Genomic DNA, 23,166 nt, shown 5'->3' with positions numbered 1-23,166 from the left:
GCGAGAAGAACACACACACACACAAAATCCTATCAATTCTCATATTTTGATCCATTAAATTCACTTTTTACTTTACATTTAAGCAAGATTGTTTAAATGGTACAAGCTCATCCTATACTCGAATACTTGTGACATCAATTAAAAAAAGAATGAGGTCAGAAGGAATCCAAAAGTAATCCAAATGCAATCAGATTAGATTAATCTAAAATGTAATTCAATACTTTTAAAATCCTGAGTACAATTTTAGTTATGTAATCTGCAATCAGTACCAGATTACAATTCAAAAGTAATCTATCGAGCACTGTTTGTGAACAAAGGGTGCACTCTTCACTTGAAATCTGACAGTAGTAAAGTGAAAGAGCATTTCTCTTTGGAGAGAAAGCAATTGAGCTATAATACAGCGGAATACCATATCATTCATCTTCATATAGCAGACACTCCAAAATTCCTCTCAGCTAAGACAGAGAGTGAACACAGGAATGCAACGAACAGAGCAACGCAATCTGAGCGAGAGCAGGCTGCAGTTTGACATTAATTAAATTCATATTCCCCAAGAAGCAAAAAAAAAAAAAAAAAAAAAAAAAAAAAAAAAGAAAAAGAAAAATGCATTTACAGTTGATTTCACCTTAAAAAGCTTTTCAGTTTTTCATAAACATTTGTTCACTTTTGCGACTTCATTACCTACAGAGGCACGAGTGGATTCTCGCTGCTAAATTTACGACACGGGCAATCATAAACATCTGCCATGCTGGGGAGCTTGTGCTCTTTGTTAATGACATATCTGTCATGCCACCTACACAACATTATGACAATGGCATTAAAGGAGAGTGGAAAAATAACCCTGGATTCATACCTTGTGCTTTAGTGAAGTAACAAGTGGATACATTTATTGATAAGAGGTTGATCTTCATAGAGCTGAGGATTTAATGGAGTTCTCAGTTATGTTTTATTTAAGTATCAACTTTATCTCCGATGTTTATATCAGAAGAAAATCTATGAGAAATAAAAACGAGACGATTGTTAGATTTAATTGTTTGAGTTCATATTAAAATCTGACTTTTGATTGCAGACTGGCCACACTCTGAGACATTGTTGAGATCTCTTCTGAAACTCTAGAGGAGACACATGTGAGATTATACTCATCCTCATGCCAAACTTGTACGATTTTCTTTCTTCCGTGGAACACTAAATGTAAAATTTCAAAGGATGTACTGGTTGCTCTTATCCATGCAATTACAATAATATGCAACAATGACTTCAATTTTGATCTCTTTCTTGACCAAAGTTATTGCATGACTTGGAATGTGGGTCAATGACAATGATATTATTATTATTATTTTTGTCCAGATCTATTAGGTTATTCAAAAATACATTAAAAATGTAAAGAAAAATTCACAAAACAATTACTTGAATACACCTCAACCTCCATTATGATGAACAGTTTTTCAATTTCATTTTGGAAGTTTAAAGTCATTTTTATATTTTTTCCGGAGGTTTAAGTAAAAAATGACTAAGTGGTGTAACAGTCAGGTTAGATTTTTACATAGTAAAAAAAAAAAAAAAAAAGAATATATATATATATATATATATATATATATATATATATATATATATACACACACACACACACACACACACACACACACACACACCGATCAGCCACGATATTACAACCACCTGCCTAATATTGTGTAGGTCCCCCTCGTGCAGCCAAAACAGCGCCAACCCGCATCTCAGAACAACATTCTGAGATGCTATTCTTCTCACCACAATTGTACTGTGCAGTTATGTGAGTTATAGTAGACTTTATCAGTTCGAACCAGTCTGGCCATTCTCTGTTGACCTCTCTCATCAACAAGGCAGAACTGACCCTCGAAGGATGTTTTTTGTTTTTTGGCACCATTCTGAGTAAATTCTAGAGACTGTTGTGCATGAAAATCCCAGGAGATCAGCAGTTACAGAAATACTCAAACCAGCCCGTCCCGCTCTGTACAATTGTGATGAGAATGGGTTGGTGCTGGCATGAGGTTTGGCAGCATGAGGGGGACCTACACAATATTAGGCAGGTGGTTTTAATGTTGTGGCTGATCAGTGTATGCATCTATATATATATATATATATATATATATATACATAAAAAAATTATAAAATAAAAAAAATATTTTATATTTGTAAAACATATTTAATAAATATATACACTGGCAGCCAAAAGTTTGGAAAAATGTACATATTTTGCTGTTTCGGAAGGAAATTTGTACTTTAATTCACCAAAGTGGCATTCAACTGATCACAAAGTATAGTCAGGACATTACTGATATAAAAAAACAGCACCATCACTATTTGAAAAAAAAAGTCATTTTTGATCAAATCTAGACAGGACCCATTTCCAGCAGCCACCATCACTCCAACACCTTATCCTTGAGTAATCATGCTAAATTGCTAATTTGGTACTAGAAAATCAATTGCCATTATATCAAACTCAGTTGAAAGCTATTTGGTTCATTAAATGAAGCTTAACTTTGTCTTTGTGTTTGTTTTATTGTTGCCACAGTATGCACTAGACTGGCATGTCTTAAGGTCAATATTAGGTCAAAAATGGCAAAAAAGAAACAGCTTTCTCTAGAAACTCATCAGTCAATCATTGTTTGGAGGAATGAAGGCTATACAATGCTTGAAATTGCTAAAAAACTGAAGATTTCATACAAAGATGTACACTACAGTCTTCATAAACAAAGGACAACTGACTCTAACAAGGACAGAAAGAGATGTGGAAGGCCAGATGTACAACTAATCAAGAGGATAAGTACATCAGAGTCTCTAGTTTGAGAAATAGACGCCTCACATGTCCTCAGCTGACAGCTTCAGTGAATTCTACCCGCTCAACACCAGTTTCATGTACAACAGTAAAGAGAAGACTCAGGGGTGCAGGCCTTATGGGAAGAACTGCAAATAAAAAGCCACTTTTGAAACAGAAAGTCAAAAAGAAAAGGTTAGAGTGGGCAAAGAAACACAGACATTGGACAACAGATAATTGGAAAAGAGTGTTATGGATCTTAACCCCATTGAGCTTTTATGGGATCAGCTAGACTGTAAGGTGCATGAGAAGTGCCTGACAAGACGCATGGGGTGACATGTCACCTGAGTATCTGGACAAATCGACAGCTAGAATGCCAAGGATCTGCAAAGCTGACATTGCTGAATGTGGAGGAATTTTTTATGAGAACACTTTGAAGTAGTTTAAGTAAATTTTTTTTTTTCATCGTGATCAGTTGAATGCCACTTTGGTGAATAAAGTACCAATTTCTTTCCATAAGAGCAAAATCTGTACATTATTCCAAACTTATATATATATATATATATTTTTTTTTTTTTTTTTTTTTTTTTTAAATGAACAGTGAAACTATTATTTTCTAAATATTTTTCATACTTTTTTTTAAAGTGTATTGGCAAAAGTAGTCATGATATGTAACCAACATGCAGGTTGCCATATAAAATAAATAAATAAATAAATAAAAAACATAAAACAGAGTGTTTGTTTAAGGTTTTCAAAAATATCAGATATTTTGACATTTTTTATGAAAGGGCAAATTTTATTCAAGTAAAATTGAGTATCCCTAATAAAGCTTCTTGATATTTGTGACTCACATAACTTGTACCTTGAAAAACATGTTTAAAAATGTTTTAAATTAATGATTAAGTTGTGTACACCCGTTTCAAGGTGCAAGAAAGTATTTTTAATTTATTTTACTTGACACCACCACTTGACATTTTTAAAGTCCTTAATTTTTTTTGCAGAAAATTCAATAAATGTTTTTCAAAAATGTATTAAATCATCATAGACACAAATATGACATCTCTACAAATTTGATATATGTATTTCAAAATAGAATTTTAAAAGATTTCTCATTTTTATCATCTCAAACAACATTATTTGCAATGACCCATATAGATAACGGGTTGTATGGAGCACTTAAGAAATACTTTGATGGTGTTTTTGCAACCCTTAAAACTTGTAAACTCCAGTCCCCATTCAATGTAATTGCACTGAAAAGAGCAACCAATACTTATTAGTCACTGTGGGGATGGAGGCGTGGTCGTGTGTGTCTGTCTGCGGGAGAGGGAGAGTGGTAAGGCTCGTCACCTGGGCTGTCATAATCATTAACACCTGTCTCTCATTATAGTGATGGCGGAGGGAGACCTGAAAAGGCAGACAAGGGCATCAGTCGTGAGAAACAGGAAGCAGAGAGAGAGAGTCGGCTGTGTGTGTGACTACGAATATTAATGTGAACTCTCATTTGACTTGCCTGTGTGTTTATTTAGCCACAAAGAGCCCTTTTTGTTTAAGTTTTGTCAGACGCTAAAGAGTAATAAACGGTTACCCTCATCTAGATGGGGCCGGGTGATGATCCCGAGGCCTACCTTGACTTATTTGAGAAGACAGACGTGGTGTGGAGATGGCTACCCACTGGTTGGACGGCCCGCCTGTTACCTCTGGGATGTGCAGCTAGCGGACCAGCAATTTCCTGCCGCCAGCCTCCTCAACTACAGAGACCTAAAGAAGGTGATCATGCAACGGGTTGGCCGTAGTCCGGAGCAGAATGGCCAGCACTTCAGGACCCTGGAGTTTGGGAAGCACGGCCACCCGCTTGCTTTCACACAACAGCTCCGGGATGTCTGTCGAAGATGGCTGCTGGCTGAGGGAACCCACGGCACCGTGGATATTATCGATCTGGTGACACTGGAGCAGTTCATCTCTCAACTTCCTTGGGGGATGGCCGAGTGGGTCCAGTGCCACTGCCCGGCGTCGCTGGAAGAGGCCGTCCAGCTGTCAGAAGACTACGCAACACGATATCCGGAAGTAGTGCCCCTGCGCAACATCTCAGCATGTAGTGTTATGGAGGCACTCTTCAGAATAATCTTCCGAGTGGGAATTCCAAAATAAATCCTCACTGATCTAGGAACTACCTTTATGTCATGAACACTATGCAAACTGTACGAATTATTAGGTATTAAATCAATTCGCACCAGTGTTTACCACCCACAAACAGATGGGTTGGTGGAACGATTTAATAAAACCTTAAAAAATATGATTCTTAAATTTGTACACGAGGACGCTAGGAAATGGGATAAGTGGCTCAAACCCCTATTATTTGCAGTGCGAGGGTCAAACACTTGACCCTCCTTGTTTCATTTCACTCAGAAACAGACAGATAGCGAGAACACACACACACACACACAAAATCCTATCAATTCTCATATTTTGATCCATTAAATTCTCTTTTTACTTTACATTTAAGCAAGATTGTTTAAATGGTACAAGCTAAACCCCACAGGGTTTTCCCCATTCGAGCTGCTGTATGGGTGTCGGCCACGCGGCGCGCTCGACGTCATACGGGAAACTTGGGAGGAGGGACCTTCAAACAGTAAAAATGAAATTCAATACGTTTTTGATCTTAGAGCAAAACTCCACACATTGGGTAGATTAACACAGGAGAATTTGCTCCAAGCTCAGGAATGTCAAAGCCGGCTGTATGACAGGCACTCAACTACAGGAATTCACACCAGGAGATAAAGTGCTTGTATTACAGCTCACCTCAAGCTCTAAATTACTCGCCAAGTGGCAAGGGCCCTTTGAGGTCAGTTGGAGATCTCGATTATAAGGTTAGGTGAAAGGATAGGGGCGGAGCACGTCAAGTTTACCAACTCAACCTCCTAAAATCATGGAGGGAGATGGACGCTGTGGCTTTGGTGACAGCAGTTCCGGAGAGGGAGGAGCTCGGGTCGGAGGTGACTCTCAAACCAAATTCATTCACCCTGGTTCTGTGGAGATCACCTCTCGCCATCGCAGCTCACAGACGTGGTCAAGTTGCAATGGGAATTTGCGGACGTGTTCTCACCTCTCCCCGGTCGCAGAACCTCATAGAACACCATATCGAGACCACCATGGGTGGTGGTTCGTAGCGGCCCCTATCGCCTTCCTGAACACAAGAAAAGGGTTGTTCAGGAAGAACTGGAGGCAATGCTCGAGATGGGCATAATATAGATTGGGCCAGCACGGTGGTTCTGGTACCTAAGAGCGATGGGACGGTCCGGTTCTGTGTAGAATATCGCAGAGTGAACGCAGTATCCAAATTTGACGTGTACCCAATGCCTCGGATTGACGAATTGCTCGATCGGTTGGGCGCGGCTCAATTTTATTCGACACTGGACTTAATTAAGGGTTATTGGCAGATCCCTTTAACACCAATCTCCCGAGAAAAAAAACGGCTTTTTCCACACTGTTCGGTTTACACCAATTCGTAACCCTTACGTTCTGTTTGTTGGGGGCCCCAGCCATGTTTCAGCATCTCATGGACAAAATTCTCAGACCACATATGGCAAATGCCGCCATGTATTTGGATCATATTATTATCTATAGTAATGACTGGTGGTGGCACATGCAACATCTGACAGCTGTCCTGAGGTCGCTGCGACAGGCGGGACTCACAGCCAACCCGAAGAGGTGCGCAATTGGGCGGGTGGAAGTTCGGTATCTGGGGTCCACTTGGGTCACGGACAGGTTTGGCCCTAGGTTAACAAAACTGCAGCGATCACGGCCTGTCTGAGGCCCAAGACCAAAAAGGAGGTAAGACAGTTTCTGGGGCTGGCTGGCTACTATCGAAGGTTTGTGCCTAGTTACTTATGTTAGGATGTCGCCCCGGCCTGAGTCGGGTGGTGGGTATATGTGAGGATGGGGGCGTGGTCGTGTGTTTGTCAGCAGGAGAGGGAGAGCGGTAAGGCTTGTCACTATCATTAACACCTGTTTCTCGTTATAGTGATGGCAGAGGGAGACCTGAAAAGGCAGACAAGCAGAGAGAGAGTCGGCTGTGTGTGACTACAAATATTAATGTGAACTCTCATTTGACTTGCCTGTGTGTTTATTTGGCCACAAAGAGCACTTTATGTTTAAGTTTTGTCTGATGCTAAACTATTCTTTAAGAAAAAGCCTCTGTTTGATCTCCAATTAATCTCATTGCCGTCTAGGAGATATTATAAATATTAAATAAATCTCATTAGTTTTGAGAACTTATTAAAAAAGTACACACAGGAAGTGGAAAGGTGTTGGTGGTGGCACGCCATAAAATCCATAGAGGGAACTCTGACATTTCCAAATATATTGTTAAATAAACTTGCAGCACTGATGGTGGTGACAGCTCATCCATCTGTCTGTTTTGTGGCCTAGAGTGCACACCCACAGCCAAGCGCACTTTGATTTCCTGTCGTTGCCATGACGAATGGCGGTGCTTTGTGGGGGGACCTGTCAGGGCAGAATTCACAGCCACTCAGAGTGACCCACACATTTCTTTGTTAGCGAACCCCCAAAAGGCCCTGCCAGACCAAAGCATGTGTTGCAGGTAATGGGCCTATTAAAAAAACACACACAGTAGCTCTTTTATAACACTACTCTCTTACACACACACACATCTATACTGTAAATACACACTCCTGCGCCAAACATGCTCCATCTGTCTCTCAGCCATAGAAACATTTACTGATATGAATTATGCCTGTCCATAGAGGTTTTTTTGGATAGCATTCAGAGAACAACATCGTCAACCAATCAAACCATCTTAAATCGGTGTTGGTGGTTGTCAAAATTAAAAAGGAGATAAATTTTACCTGTCATGAATCAACAGATAAATTACCCTCCTTGTATTTCCAGAAACAAATCCATGAAAATAAAATTGGAGTTTTGTGCTGTTATGTCCATGTCTGTTTGCTTAAAATCAACTTTTAGTACATCCTTCAAAGACCCAGAATAGCAAAATTGCAGTGTTTTCTAAAAGCAATCAAATCATATATAATATTAATTAAATATGGGTAAAAACTACATATAACAATATCTGACACTCTATCACAACTATATCACAGAAGCAGGAACCAAATTATCATATTAATTGTCAGAACTTGCTAAAGTCTGACAAAAAGGAAAAAACTATAGTAGTTGACACAATTGCTAATAATTTTGGTAAGATTTTATGTTTACTGATGTTTACATTCCCCAATAATATTAACTGAGGAATATATGTATACAGTATATACTGTATATATGCATTTAATTTACCGTCTTTCTTTTTTGGGAAAACAGGTGAAAAATACTGATGGGTGTATACCAATTTCTGTCCAATAAAATGCTCTCTAGAATGAAAATGACCTGCCCCCCAATACCACCTGCCACTGACTAGCAATAGCAAGTAACAAATCATGATTCAAGGTTGTGAAACTAAAGGCTATTGTTTATTTTTTCAAAAATGCTTTGAGTTCTTATACAGCATGTTCTGCCGAAACTTCCTGTTTCAATAGGAAACATGTCAACACAGGAAAGAAAACTGCATTTGTCAAGCTATTTCAAAGGGTCTACATAGGGCCCAGGGTGAAGTATTTAGAATTGTATTATTTGGTCTCTTGTCAAACTAAGGAAAAACTAAGGGGCAGATTCACTAAATAATTGCACCACTTTTGCACATGGTATTACGCAAATACCTGCGTCTTATTCACTAACCACCTGCAATCACGTTTAGAGGGCACAGTAATTAATCAAATACTCATCAAATGATGTTGAAGAGCATTATAACCTGGCATATATCCAGATTTGCGGTGTCATCAAGCGCACGTTCTGCACGTTTAAGAGATGATCCAGGTGCCTGGATCAAAAGTGATGCTGTTCAGTCCCAGCAGGGTGGGTCAAATACGGTGTTCTGCGGCATCCTCGGCTAGATTGCGCTCAGAATCGGACCGCAGGATCAGAATTGCACGTGTAAATTGCATTCAGCAGCAATTTTGTGGGCACATTTGCACCGTTGCCTGATCTGCATAATTTTTTTTAATGAATCGGGAGCTAAACGAGCGCATTTAGCACATGCAAAAAACAAAACAAAACAAAAAGCAGCGCTTTTAGAGGACGCAATTCATTCTTAGTGAATCATAGTGAATTCTGCCCTTAAGAATTTTTGTTTGTTTGTTTGTTTGTTTAACATTAAATAAATCGGTTTTAAAAAACTATCATGCGATTAATCAGCGTTTTCACCATCTTAGTTATCAGTAGGCTATCAGCAACATATTGTTCATGGATATCATTATTGAAATGAAAAGCCACCATGCTATAATATCACAGCTTGGCACCATAACAAAAGACAAAGGAATGTTTTTTAAAAAATCAGCCGATTAATCGATTACCAGCCTTATTAAGGGGCAGTGGCGGCTCAGTGATTAAGGCTCTGGGTTACTGACCAAAAGGTCGGGGGTTCAAGCCCCAGCACCGCCAAGATGCCACTGTTGGGCCCTTGACCCTATCTGCACCAGGGGTGCTGTATCATGGCTGACCCTGCACTCTGACCTCAGTTTAGCTGGGATATGTGAAAACAAATAAATTTCACTGTATATATGCAAAAAATGTATGTATAATGTGTGACCAAAATAAAGGCTTCTATTCTTCTAGTTATTGTATCGGCAAAATCCAATATCGGTCAACCTCTACTTTTTACATATGCTTACTACATATCTTTGCATATTGATCTGGGATAGGAATGCATTATAACATCACAAAAAATACATCAACCAAGCAGAATCTTTGATGTACAAATCTGCATTTGGCAGTTGTTTGCACCACTTGACGGATAAAGGGAAGACATCGGTCAATGAAACGGGCCCGTTGTTACAACAGGCTGCATATTTGCAGATGCAGAGAAGCTTGTTTGCATCTCATATTGTGAAGCGGCTGAATCAAATTGCACAGGCATTAGTTTGAACATGTGACGGTGAGGCAGCAAATTGGAGATCTTTTTACAGTTTTTAACAAATGACTAAACTTTGCTCTGAGCTTTTCGGGGAATTCCACTATGGAAGGAGAGGGAATTTTTTACATTATCTCTCATGACATTACAATAGCTCTGTTGTGATTCCAGATGACAGCCCTGGCCTGGGAGGAGGGCATAATTGAATCAGGACTCAATCAAACACACACACACACACACACACACACACACACACACACACACATTTCCATATCACTTACATCTTCCCTCAATTAAAGGAGTATTACGATGTGCATTTGTGAGATGTGTATTCTGGATATTTTAAAAGGCTAATTTAAAACACAAGAGTGATGAGTGTTTTTCATCACATGCCAGTGTTGCTTCAAGGGCCAAGGCCTCGTTCGAAGACACCTGCTTTCATCTGTAAATGACTCTGAGCTGAACAGCTACAAAGTCACACACATTGATCAATCAATAGCTCACCCAGAGCTTCAGTGGTAGGGTCATGGGTATCATTATCGAAATGAAAGGCCACCATGTTATAATATCACAGCAACAAAAGGCCGCAACTTTATTCGACTATAGACTGAAATACAGAAAAGGCAAAGCAAGATCCACAAACGTGATCAACAAAGCAAAACACATTTTTCTAAACATTTATCTCAAACAGAAGCATATATGACCAGGTACACAATCACTAAAGATTCCCAAACAACATTACAAAGACATCATGGAGGTAATAGTCCAACCATGAGTAGTAGTTGTTGACATCAGATACTTTTGGTAAGCAGTGAGAAATGCTATACTTTATCTTAAACTTTTGTAAACTGCATTTTGCTAATATTTTAATAATTATTATGCATGCAGCTTTTTATGACCTCATAATAATTGAGAAACTACAAGGAATATTTGTACTTTATAAAATACATTTGTCAGTGCAAGGCCACTTAAAATGAACCAGTGATGGCAAAAATGGTGATTAAAGGGACAGTTCACCCAAAAATGAAAATTCTCATCATTTGCTAACCATCATGCCATCCCAGATGTGTATGACTTTCTTTCTTCTGCTGAACACAAAAAAGGATTTTTGGAAGAATATTTCAGCTCTGTAGGTCCTTTAAATGCAAGTGAATGGGTACTAAAATTTTAAAGGTTCTAAAAACACAAAGGCAGTGTTAAAGTAATCCATACGACTCCAATGGTTAAATCCGAAACGATATAATAGGTGTGGGTGAGAAACAGATCAATATTTAGGTCCTTTTTTACATTCAATCCCCACTTTTACTTTCACATTCTTCTTCTTTTGTCTTTGGTGATTCACATGCTTCCTGCATATTGCCACCTACTGGGCAGGGTGGAGAATTTATAGTAAAAAAGGACTTAAATATTGATCTGTTTCTCACCCACACTTATCATTACCGCTTCTGAAGATATGGATTAACCCACTGGAGTCGTATGGATTACTTTTATGCAGCCTTTATGTGCTTTGTGGAGCTTTACAATTTTGGTCACCATTCACTTGCATTGTATGGACCTACAGAGTTGAAATATAATTTTAAAAATATTAGTTTTTGTTCAGCAGAAGAAAGTCATACACATCTGGGATGGCATGAGGGTGAGTAAATGAGAGAATTTTCTTTTTTGAGTGAACTATTCCTTTAAAAGAAATTGTGACCAGCAACTAAAATATATACTTTCCCTTATATAATTATATAGATTTTAACTGAAAATCTTGATGTTGATACAAAAAAAGACAAAAAAAAAAAAGCTCATAGACATGCTACTGTACACACTGTATCAACTACCCATACTTTTAATAATTCTGCGATATTTGGCCACTGATTTATCAGCTTTTGCGGCTTTGCATTTTTCATGTACTACACTCTGATATGATCATTGTGATTTAAACAAAAAAAAAAAAATGTATTATAGTAAGTTTCCCTTCTTAATCTGAGCTACTGGCCACAAACCCTAAAAATTGACAATGCAGCATACAGTATGCCATTAATCTAGAGGGTCTAGAAGGGATGTTTGATCCCTTAAATACAAGACACCAATTCACACCTACTTATATTTTGTGTGCTGAATGTATCCGTTAACGTGGGGGATTTGGGCAGCAGTGTGCCTGTAAATCTGCAGTATTGCCATGCTAAGAAGCCACTGCAAGATGAAGTGTTGATATGGAAAAGATCTCTTATTGTACTCTGTTTTAAAGGCCCGCACCCCCCACTGACAGCCATCTGCAAAACTTCCACATCAGCTCACAAACGCTGTGCCACTGCTGACATGCCTCTGAGTGCCTTCTTAGGGCAGTTAGCTGATCAAATATGAGTCAGATTCTTACCCCTTCTGACTCAAAGCATAACTATTCTCTTCATTACCTCTAGAACACACAGAAATGTTGAATATAAGCACATACTGCTAGAATTCTCTTTTATTCTACTCACTATACAGTAGTTCCACTCTCCACCTACACCATATCACCCTTGTACAGGTGTTCTGTACAGTTACACTCACTGAGCACTTTATTAGGAACACTACGGTCCTGATAAAGTGCCCAACATGGTCTTCTGCTGTTGTAGCCCATCTGCATCAAGGTTCGATGTGTTCTGATCACTAAAATTCTACAGAGTGGTTATCTGAGTTACCGTAGCCTTTCGGTCAGCTCAAACCAGTCTGACCATGCTCCGTTGACCTCTCTCATCAACAAGGCATTTCTATGCACAGAACTGGATGTTTTTTGTTTTTGGCACCATTCTGAGTAAACTCTAGACTGTTGTGCATGAAAATCCCAGGAGATCAGCAGTTACAGAAATACTCAAACAGCCCATCTGGCACCATCAATCATACCATGGCCCAAATTACTGATATCAATTTTTTTTCCCCCATTCTGATGGTTGATGTGAAAATTAACTTAAGCTCCTGACCCATATCTGCATGATTTTATGCAGTGCACTGCTGCCACACGATTGGTTAATTACACAATCACATGAATAAGTAGGTGTACAGGTGTTCCTAATAAAGTGCTCAGTGAGTGTACATACTACGTTGCACCTGTAATTGCAAATTTAATGTTTAGTGCTGTAGGTATATTGTGTATTTCATATTTATTATAGTGTGTATGAATATTGATTATGAATATTACTTGATATGGCATGTTTACTGTGCCAGTTGGAGAAAACAACCAAGTCAAATTCTTAAGTGCAAACTGGCCAGTTAACATGAATTCTGATTCTGATACACATGTGCACACATGCACAAACAACAAAACCTAGTGTGTAATGCATGTTAATAGGCACTGTTGTACAAATGCACAAATGCATACAAAAGCTCTAAACCAAAAGCCAAGAACTTTGGGACTGCCGAGTTACACACTATAACCAATCCGACATGACACAATGGACCCCTTAAAGCTATTGTGAAGCCTGCCCTCCATATTATGATCTGAATTTGCATAATAATATATCACAAGCTAGCCAGGGTCTCTCAAAGGAGTTCTATCTATCCTGCACACTATGGTTTTGTCCCCTGGGTGTCAAGGCAAGGCATCATGGCAAATCTGACAGCTGAAAACTTTATAAGAACAAAATTAGAGGTAAGCACTATGCATTACAAGGATGGGTTTCATTTGGGCTCGGTTACAATAGTGAAAGTCATATAGTGCTGCTGAACACTTACCTTCTTTAAGGAGGTGGGTGTAGATCATCCACAGCATGAGCAGGCAGCAGAGAGACGCGCCTCCGCCAGCACAGAGCGCCCGCATCCCCGACTGCATCCTCACTCCGTCCCGCAGATAATAATCCAGGCACCCTCCTCAATGCAAGTTCAAATCAAGCTGCATTACTCCATAGATTTTCACAGGAATGTGGCCGGGACGCGAAAATCCTACGTGAATTTAGGACGCGCAGTGTTTTTCCTTTTTACGCATCCCATAAACACATAAAAAAGATTTTTTTTTTTAAGGACGAGTGGACATTAAACAGTCATTATTTAACTGTTCTTACCGAATTCAAGAGCTAATGACACAGCGAAACTATTATTAAAAAGCAAAGCAAACAAAATACATAGAAAACTCATCCAAGCAAAGTAAAACGATTTGGGTCCACTGGAAATCGCGCACAACCACTGCGGTCAGTACAAGTATCCACACCGGGGTGAAATGGTCAGTGGTGCCAGTCCAATGGTAACAGGTCCAGAATGTACGGATGCTGACTGTAGATGAGCTAGTACTGGCTGGAGAGGAAGGTTCGGTTCGGGATCTCCAAAAATGCGTGTTCTTCAATGTCACTCAGACGTTTCCAAAGCCAGCGGTACCATATCATATAGAAACTGCCCTGTGGAGTTACACAGAACAGTGAAAAAGAAGCATTTGACGCACATTCTCCGTGATGCGTGGCTGCATTCAGCACGCACACACACACACACACACACACACACACACACACACACACACACACACACACACACACTATTAAGAGAGATAAGAATAAAAAATGAAGACATCAATATTTTATTTTAATGCGTAAATGTGAGAAGAATTGCATAATCTCGAAATGCAACATAAATTATGGGGTTGTGACAGTAATTGCAGTTCATTGAGAGTCTAACATGAATACTAGGCTACACGATTGACAGCTGTCAAAATATCATTAATCACGCTCATAACTTTGGCTGATATTTTTTTATTTTTTTATTTACAAATGCAAGCAGAGTCACTAATATGAGTCAGATTAGATCCACAAATTAATGGAAAGAAATTGTATTAGTAGGCTAGGCCTAATAATATTTATTATTACTTATTATATGGTTATTAATAAATATTAATCAGGTATCAGCCAAAAGCATCTTCCAATGCGATATGCATAAAAACGGACAATATAATGCACTGGAGAGACAGAGACTATATGTTCTGTTCCACATTATGTGTGCGGGCTTCATTATATCCAGCGCACCTGCCAAGTTGCCTGCTGCAAGAAACAAAGATCAGTTATACAAAAATGTTACAGTGTCTAGGCTGCGTCGTATTTCTTTTTATTTAACTTACATTGGCCAACAAATGCACAACATTTTCTCAGACAAAATTAACAGGGATGCGATCTTTCAAACTTAACAGAACGCAACAGGAACATCGTATCCGCAATAACGGCTTAAAGAACACGCTACATTCCATCAAATTTCATCATAAGGAGAGGAGCATACGTCATAAAGGGAAATGATCGGACACATACCTCAAGTGATGCGCGGCGCGTTCTGCATGTTGGAGTGCTGCATGAGTCAGCTTCAGAATGTCAAATGGAGTCAAGTTCTTTTTATAACACTTCTTCGCACATTCTTCAGTGCTCTATCGAAATGGCAGGCATCTCTCTCACTCTGTCTCTCTCTCTTCCAAAAATCTACACGTCATACCCTGGGGGATGACACCAGGTACAGTTCTCCCTCTCTATATTTTGGTATTCTGTGCTGCACTGCGCTGATGTACAATCCATTAACAACTTTCAACATTCATGGCACACCACCACCATTAGATATACATTGTTTTTCTCTCCCTTCTGCTAATGGTATAACAAAATATTCCCAAAATGTACCCTTAGCCAGCAATGTGGACTTCCGATGTTTTATCTGTTATAAAAGGATAAATAAAATAAAAGGAATAGTTTACCCCCATATTTCTGTCATTATTTACTCACCATCATGTTGTTTTAAAAACCCAAAAGGAGATACCTTGAAAAATGTTCACACTGCTCATTTCTTTTCACTGAGTGCATGCGACAAGGGACTGTCAAATTCCAAAAAGGCAGCAGAAATGCATCATAAAAGTAGTCCATACAGCTTGAGCACCTTATTCCAATACTTCTGAAGCCAGACAATAGCTTTGTGCTTTAAGTAGTTCTCTGATGTAGACCTCAAATCTCATTCAATCTCATCTTTAAAATTGGTTGGAATGATGCATTTTCAAGCGCCATGTTTGAATACACATATGCATGAATGAGATTTGTGGGCTACAGTATGGCATTGGGCTCCTAGTCACTGAAACCTTTTAAAGGTACAAGGATAGTCACTGGGGTGGTACCCTCAAGGGGACCTTTTTTGCACTTCTAGTTCAAATGTATAACTTGTTTTGGGTATTTAAGCATACCCTAACGGCATTGTGCATACCCTTTAAAAGGTTCATTTATATATATATAGAAGAATATTTCAGCTCTGTTGGTCCTCACAATGCAAGAGAATGGGTACCAAAAGTAATCCACAAGACTCGATTTGTCAAATCCATATCTTCAGAAGTGATATGATCAGTGTGGGTAAGAAACAGATAAATATTTAAGTCCTTTTTCACTGTCAATCTCCACTTTCACTTTAACTTTCACTTTCAAATTCTTCTTTTGTTTTTGCCGATTTGCATTCTTCGTGCTTATCGCCACCTACTGGGCAGGGAGGGGGTTTTATGGTAAAACTGACATAAATATTTATCTGTTTCTCACCCAAACTTACCATATCATTTCTGAAGATATGGATTTTACCACTAGAGTATTATAGATTACTTTTATTCTGACTTTATGTGCATTTTAAAGCTTTAAATTTTTGGCACCCATTCACTTGGATTTCGAGGACCTACAGAGCTGAGATATTCTTCTAAAAATCTTCATTTTGTGTTTCACAGGAAAAATAAAGTCACACACGTCTGGGATGGCATGAGGATGAGGAAATGATGAGAGAATGAAAATTTTTGGGTGAACTATCCCTTTAAATGAACTTTCTGGGTTTAATACAAGTTAAGCTCAATGGATAGCATTTGTGGCATAATGTTGATAAAAGATGTCGATTGAGCTTAACTTTAATTGAACCTGAAATATTCCTTTAAGGGTACAAACATACCCAACCCAAGGGTACCACCTCAGTGAGGTCTGTTGCATATTTCAGAAAGTAGCTCAAACATTCTACTAAAATTCTCCTTTTGTGGTCCATGGAACAAAAAAGTAATATGGGTTTAGAATGACATGAGTATTTACTGAATTTTCATATTTAGGTGATCTATTCCTTTACACAGAGACCCTCGAGAACATTAAGCATTTTTTTAAATGCAATGCTGACCAGTTTTCTACATTGTTTTGCCCTCTCCTACAATCTGCTTTTAGTTAAAACTTCCGGCTCTAGAACAGTAAACAACAGATGACAGGCAAGCTATATTTCAGAGAGCATCTGAATCTTGGAACGTGACTTGCAGCCTTTAGAATCTTATAATCTCAAAATCATTTCAAACTTTGCAGGAGACATATCTTGCGAATAAATCTGAATCAAATCTAGCCTACAGCTTAAAAGCCTGGTCTGATCCACTCATCCCATACCTGTGTGTGTATACATATATATGTGTGTGATGAACTGAAGCTCTGAAGGCCGTACACATGGGCCATCTGTGTGACCAATAAATTCGCTGTTTGTGGAGCATGCTGTCAGATTTAGCACCCTGCTGATGCCTCTCCATCTTCTAAATGACCATCGTTAAAAACTCCCCACTCATACAAAAGCAGATAAATAATTCAGAGCCAGACCCTAGAACCATCCACCTTTATTTGCGGTTGGAGGGATGCTCTCTACAGTCTCAGGCCATCAGGGTCTCTTGGAAAAGGATACTGGTGAACATGGACTTAATTATCTGATACTGATGATCACTAAACAAGCTTTACTAATGATTTGAGAAAGGTGACACAGGTTATACTTCAGGGTGAGCGAGCATGACAGCAGTGGAAGACCTTTGCCTCCAAAGTCTATTAAAAAGGCCCTCAGTCATAGCCCCCTGGGCTGTTCATCCTTCATTTTAATGGTCCAAGAGTTGAAGTGCATTCTTTAGCTCGGTCTGCTCTGTCTGTCTGTCGCTCACAGAAAATTGAACAGATCCAGTGTTTCTTCAGCAGATGTCTGGAGACCCATCCTGCTTTCAACCAAAGGATTTCAACCATGCAGAGGCAGCATATGGTTACCATTTGTGTGGTTTACTTTGCTTCTCCTTATTACTATCCTCAGCTTTGCGTCTTGAGAGAAATATCAGAATCCGGCTGTCTATGAAACTTCATTATTCTTGCAAGTGTGAATAAACAACACCTTGATGTATAGTAATAAAAATGTACTTCTGTGGCCTTGCCTTTGCATCTACTTTGTCACTTTTCATCCATAATGTTCCTCGTAAGAGATATGGTACTGTTTTCCTTACATTTTTATTTATCTTGGAACCGTGCTGCTGCAACACACAATCTGTAGGCTGGCATTTTCTGCCAATTTGTAGGAACTGGAAATAAATACACTCCAATTACTGTATAAACAATTATGTAGAGACACATAATGGAAGACATTAGTCTTTTCTACTGTGTATATATGAATATAGTACATGTTGATATCAGTTACATGATTATTAAAGTGTTAATTCACCTAAGAATGAAAATTCTGTAATTATTTACTCACCCTCATGTCGTTCCAAACCCAAATGACTTTCTTTCTTCTGAGGAACACAAAAGGAGAAGGTCACCGTTAATTTCCATTATATGGCAAAAAGTTTCCTGATCTGAGAGAGTAGACAAGAGATGAACTACCTTAAAAAAGGGACCAACTGTCAGGGCTCCAGACTGCGACTAAAATGGTCATAAATGCGACCAAAAATAATTAATTGCGACAATAATTGGACATCTAGTCGCCAGTGGCGACAGTCGGGTTGTGTGCGTTCATATACGGTTTCGTCAGATATCATCTTGTGAGTTATTAAATACATTTTTAGAGCAAATCAAATCAAATCACTTTTATTGTCACACAACCATAAACACAAGTGCAATAGTGTGTGAAATTCTTGGGTGCAGTTTCGAGCAACATAGCAGTCATGACAGTGATGAGACATATACCAATTTACAATAAACATCAGATTAACACAACACAATTAAAGTCTGATATACACATAATTACACACAACACAATATACAAATAATAACATACACTGTACAGTATACAATACACACAATATAGAATACACATTATACAATAAAAAAGTATATATAGTATATATAGAATGTACAGTAGGTTGTATTGTACTGTATTGACATTCAGGCTGTCGGTTGATAGTAAGTTGTTAAGAGAGAATCTAATATAATAATAATATAATTTATGACAGTCCAGTGTGAGATATAAGAATAAGAGTAATAAAGTGCAGTGCTGATGTATTTTGATTGTGAGAGATCAAGAGTTCAAAAGTCTGATTGCTTGGGGGAAGAAGCTATCATGAAGTCGGCTGGTGCGGGTCCTGATGCTGCGATACCGCCTGCCTGATGGTAGCAGTGAGAACAGCCCATGGCTCGGGGGGCTGGAGTCTCTGATGATCCTACGAGCATTTTTCACACACCGCCTGGTATATATGTCCTGGAGGGAGGGAAGCTCACCTCCGATGATGTGTCTGGCAGTTCGCACCAACCTTTGCAGTGCTTTACGGTTGTGGGTGGTGCTATTACCGTACTAGGCGGAGATGCCAGTCAGTATGCTCTCTACAGTGCAGGTGTAGAACCGTGTGAGGATGTGGCAGTTCATTCCAAACTTCCTCAGCTGTCTCAGGAAGAAGAGGCGCTGATGAGCCTTCTTCACAATGGCTTCAGTGTAGATGGACCATGTGAGTTCCTCAGTGATGTGGACACCCAGGAACTTGAAGCTGCTGACTCTTTCCACTGGTGCTCCATTGATGGTGATGGGACTGTGTTCTCTGTCTTTTCTTCTGAAGTCCACCACAAGCTCTTTTGTCTTACTGACGCTGAGGGAGAGGTTGTGCTCCTGACACCAGTGTGTCAGAGTGTGCACCTCCTCTCTGTAGGCTGTTTCATCATTGTCAGTGATCAGATCTACCACCGTCATGTCATCAGCAAACTTAATGATGGCATTGGAGCTATGTGTTGCCACACAGTCATGTGTGTACAGAGAATACAAGAGTGGGTTGAGAACACAGCCCTGTGGGGCTCCAGTGTTGAGGGTCAGTGAGAAGATGTTGCTGCCTATTCTAACCACCTGGCGTCTGCTTGACAGGAAGTCCAGGATCCAGCTGCACAGCGAGCTGTTTAAGCCCAGAGCCTGGAGTTTCTCATCAAGCTTGGAGGGCACTATGGTGTTGAATGCTGAGCTGTAGTCTACAAACAGCATTCTCACATAAGTGTTCTTTTTTTTCCAGGTGGGAGAGAGCAGTGTGTAGTGTAGATGCAATGGCATCATTGGTGGAGCGGTTGTTGCGGTAAGCAAACGGCAATGGGTCTAGTGAGAGAGGCAGCACAGAGCAGATGTAATCTCTGATTAGTCTCTCAAAGCATTTGCTGATGATGGGGGTCAGAGCAACAGGATGCCAGTCATTTAAGCAAGTGATTTTGGATTGCTTTGGAACAGGCACAATGGTGGATGTTTTGAAGCATGTGGGGACTACAGACAAAGAGAGGGAAAGGTTGAAAATGTCCGTAAAAACACCAGCCAGTTGGTTCACGCATGCTCTAATGATGCGGCCCGGAATGCCATCTGGACCTGCGGCTTTGCGGATATTCACCCGTCGGAAGGATCGGATTACATCCGCTACAGAGACGGAGAGTGAACTAACCTCTGTAGCTTCGGCCGCGAGAGCTCTCTCCATGAGGGCGGTGTTATTTCCTTCAAAACAGGCATAAAAAGTATTTAGCTCATCCGGGAGAGAGGCATCAGTATTCATGGCGGAGTTTTTATTCCATTTAAAGTCCGTGATGATATTAGTGGTTAGTTGGTGGCGTTAAACTGTCCTTCAATCTTGTTCCTGTACTGACGTTTTGCTGTTCTGATAGTTTTTCGGGGGGCATAACTGGCTTGTTTATGCTCCTCCACATTCCTGGAATTAAAAGCAGAGGTCTGCACATTAAGTGCCGCGCAAACATCGCTATATATCCATGGCTTCTGGTTCGGATAGATCCGTATTGTTTTGGTCGGAACGATGTCCTCTGCGCACTTTCTGATGAAACACGTTACGCTATCAGCGTAAAGCTCGATGTGGTCGTCAGAGGCGGACCGGAACATCTCCCAGTCTGCGTGATCAAAACAGTCTTGTAGAGTAGAGTCTGATTGGTCCGACCAGCACTGGATCGTTCTGAGGGTGGGTGCTTCCTGTTTCAGTTTCTGCCTGTAAGCGTGCAGAAGCAGAATGGAAGAGTGGTCCAATTTGCCAAAAGGTGGGCTGGGGAGGGATTTGTAGCCATCCTGGAAGGGAGAGTAGCAATGGTCCAAAACCCGGTCCCCTCGTGTGTTGAAACTGGTGTGTTGGTGGTATTTTGGTGCGACTGATTTGAAACTGGCTTTATTAAAGTCCCCTGTCACAATGAATGCGGCCTCAGGGTGCGCGGTTTCCTGTTTGCTTATCATCCCATACAGTTCCTTGAGTGCCCGGTCTGTGTCGGCTTGTGGCTGGATGTACACAGCAGTGATAATGACCACTGTGAATTCTCTCAGTAGCCAGAATGGTTGACACAGAAGCATGAGAAATTCCAGATCAGGAGAGCAGAAAGACTTGATAGAATGTACGTTCCTCTGATCACACCAGCATGCACCAGTGTCTAGCGTTGCTTTTCACCCGTTCTGTTTCTGACGAGCTTGCTGCACCGCACGCAACAACAAACCCAGCGCAAGAGAGTCTTGAACAAATTACTCTTTTGAACTGGGTCTTTTTCATGAATCACCCAAAAAGAACTGGGGGCTTTAAACTTAGGAGCTCAGGTTAGCAGTTCGAATCAGATTCACTTTCTCAGCGAATCAGCCGTCAGTGTCCTCACATCTGGGATTGCAGACATTTCAAAATAAGAGTCCCGAGTGTATTTCGGGCTTCTTTATAATTAAAAGTCCCGTATTGTGTACCACTTTTTTTCTTCTTCTGGTAATTATTGATTGGGATTGGAGTAGCACAATAAACTGCATCTGGAATTTCTTTCAATTTGCACTCTTGTAGTCTCTGTGTCTGGGCCATCCAGTATCCGTAAAGAAAGACCAAGGCAATATTTAAATATGAGATCAAGCTTTTGACACTTATGACAATTGAGGGACTTGTACACAACTATTACACAAGGTGCCTCCAAGTTCCAACTAGCATGTATTTAGCATGCAAACATTCACTTTCAATAGTTAATACACTGTAAGACTGGACAAGATAATTTAACTTTTACATTTTAAGGAAACTTGTTGCCCTAAAAAAGTAAATTTTTCTGATGTAAAAAAATCGCATTGACAACTTAACTTAGTTGTGTTTATCTTTAGTTTTGACTTGTTATATTGATAAGATAAATATAATTTTTTTAACATAAAAAGTCTTGAGACAAAAGATGACACAATTAATGAAAAGTACATTAAAAAGTAATGTAGATTTGACAAAAATGTGTGTTAATTCAGCTTAACACACAGTATACAACACAAGAATACAAATTGATACGATGAAAACTTAAAAGACTTTAACATAATATAAAAAATCTTGTTTATTTTGTTGCCGATGGCAAAAGACTAAACAAACTTAGATAAATTGATTGAACTCGAAAATTCCATTAGAATGAGAGAAATAATGAAATTCATCCAACTTACTCAAAAGAAAGTAATGGAGTAATATGTGGGGTTTGGAGAGTTACTTTTGAAATGTATTCCACTACAGATTACAGAATACATGCTGTAAAATGTAATTTGTAACGTATTCCATTAGATTACTCAAGGTCAGTAACGTATTCTAAATACTTTGGATTACTTCTTCAGCACTAGTAGATTTTTTCACTTGTTTTGACTGTAAAAACTCTGTCAGTACAGTAAGACAAAATACACATGTTAAAAATACATTCTCTGAAAAACCTAAATATCTTATACAGTGTTGTTTCTAAAACAAGATCAATCAAATTGATCTTGTTTTAAGGATTTTTAGATATTTTTACAGGAAAACAATAAAAAAATTATTATCAAGAATACGATTTTTGCCCTAATATCAAAGGTCTTACTAGAAAAAAAGAAATTATGAAAAAAATATGATCGTGCCTGGTAACGTGTATATGAAATGGTTAGAAATAGCATTTTAGCTTAGCGTAAAGCTGACAATTTACACAAGGTTTATTTCTATTTCTTCTGCTCCAAACTTACTTCAAACTTACTTCTCTGTCTGCTCGTATGAATGTAACACATCATAAGAAAGTGTTTCACCGCTGTTCAAATGCACTTTGGATCGCATCATTTGTATGTATAAATGTTTTCCATCTGAAAGGACTAAATATTAAATGAAACAAATGACAATAAAATGCAAAGTAATCTCTTCAGTAATCAAAATACTTTTTGAATGTAACTGTATTCTAATTACCAATGATATAAATTGTAATTGGAG

The 23,166-nt window shown here is 39.2% G+C and overlaps 1 protein-coding gene across 1 annotated transcript in view; it reads right to left on the bottom strand.

Annotated features, from left to right (window-relative positions):
• The window catches only part of LOC127415063 (chemokine-like protein TAFA-5), a 65,848-nt gene extending 50,685 nt beyond the window's left edge, over positions 1–15,163 (bottom strand). Inside the window, exons 1-2 of the mRNA XM_051653551.1 lie at positions 15,023–15,163; positions 13,473–14,128 (exon numbers count right to left, since the gene is read on the bottom strand). Coding sequence (XP_051509511.1) covers positions 13,473–13,569 — 97 coding nt within the window. The 5' untranslated portion in view covers positions 13,570–14,128; positions 15,023–15,163. The remainder of the gene's footprint in view (positions 1–13,472; positions 14,129–15,022) is intronic.
• Positions 15,164–23,166: the final 8,003 nt, after the last annotated feature.

The sequence above is a fragment of the Myxocyprinus asiaticus genome, chromosome 24 (assembly GCF_019703515.2).
Source record: "Myxocyprinus asiaticus isolate MX2 ecotype Aquarium Trade chromosome 24, UBuf_Myxa_2, whole genome shotgun sequence".
In the NCBI taxonomy this organism is placed as follows: Eukaryota; Metazoa; Chordata; class Actinopteri; order Cypriniformes; family Catostomidae; genus Myxocyprinus; species Myxocyprinus asiaticus.
The sequence above is the reverse complement of the archived record's forward strand: the minus strand, read 5'-3'. Positions and strand labels throughout refer to the sequence as shown.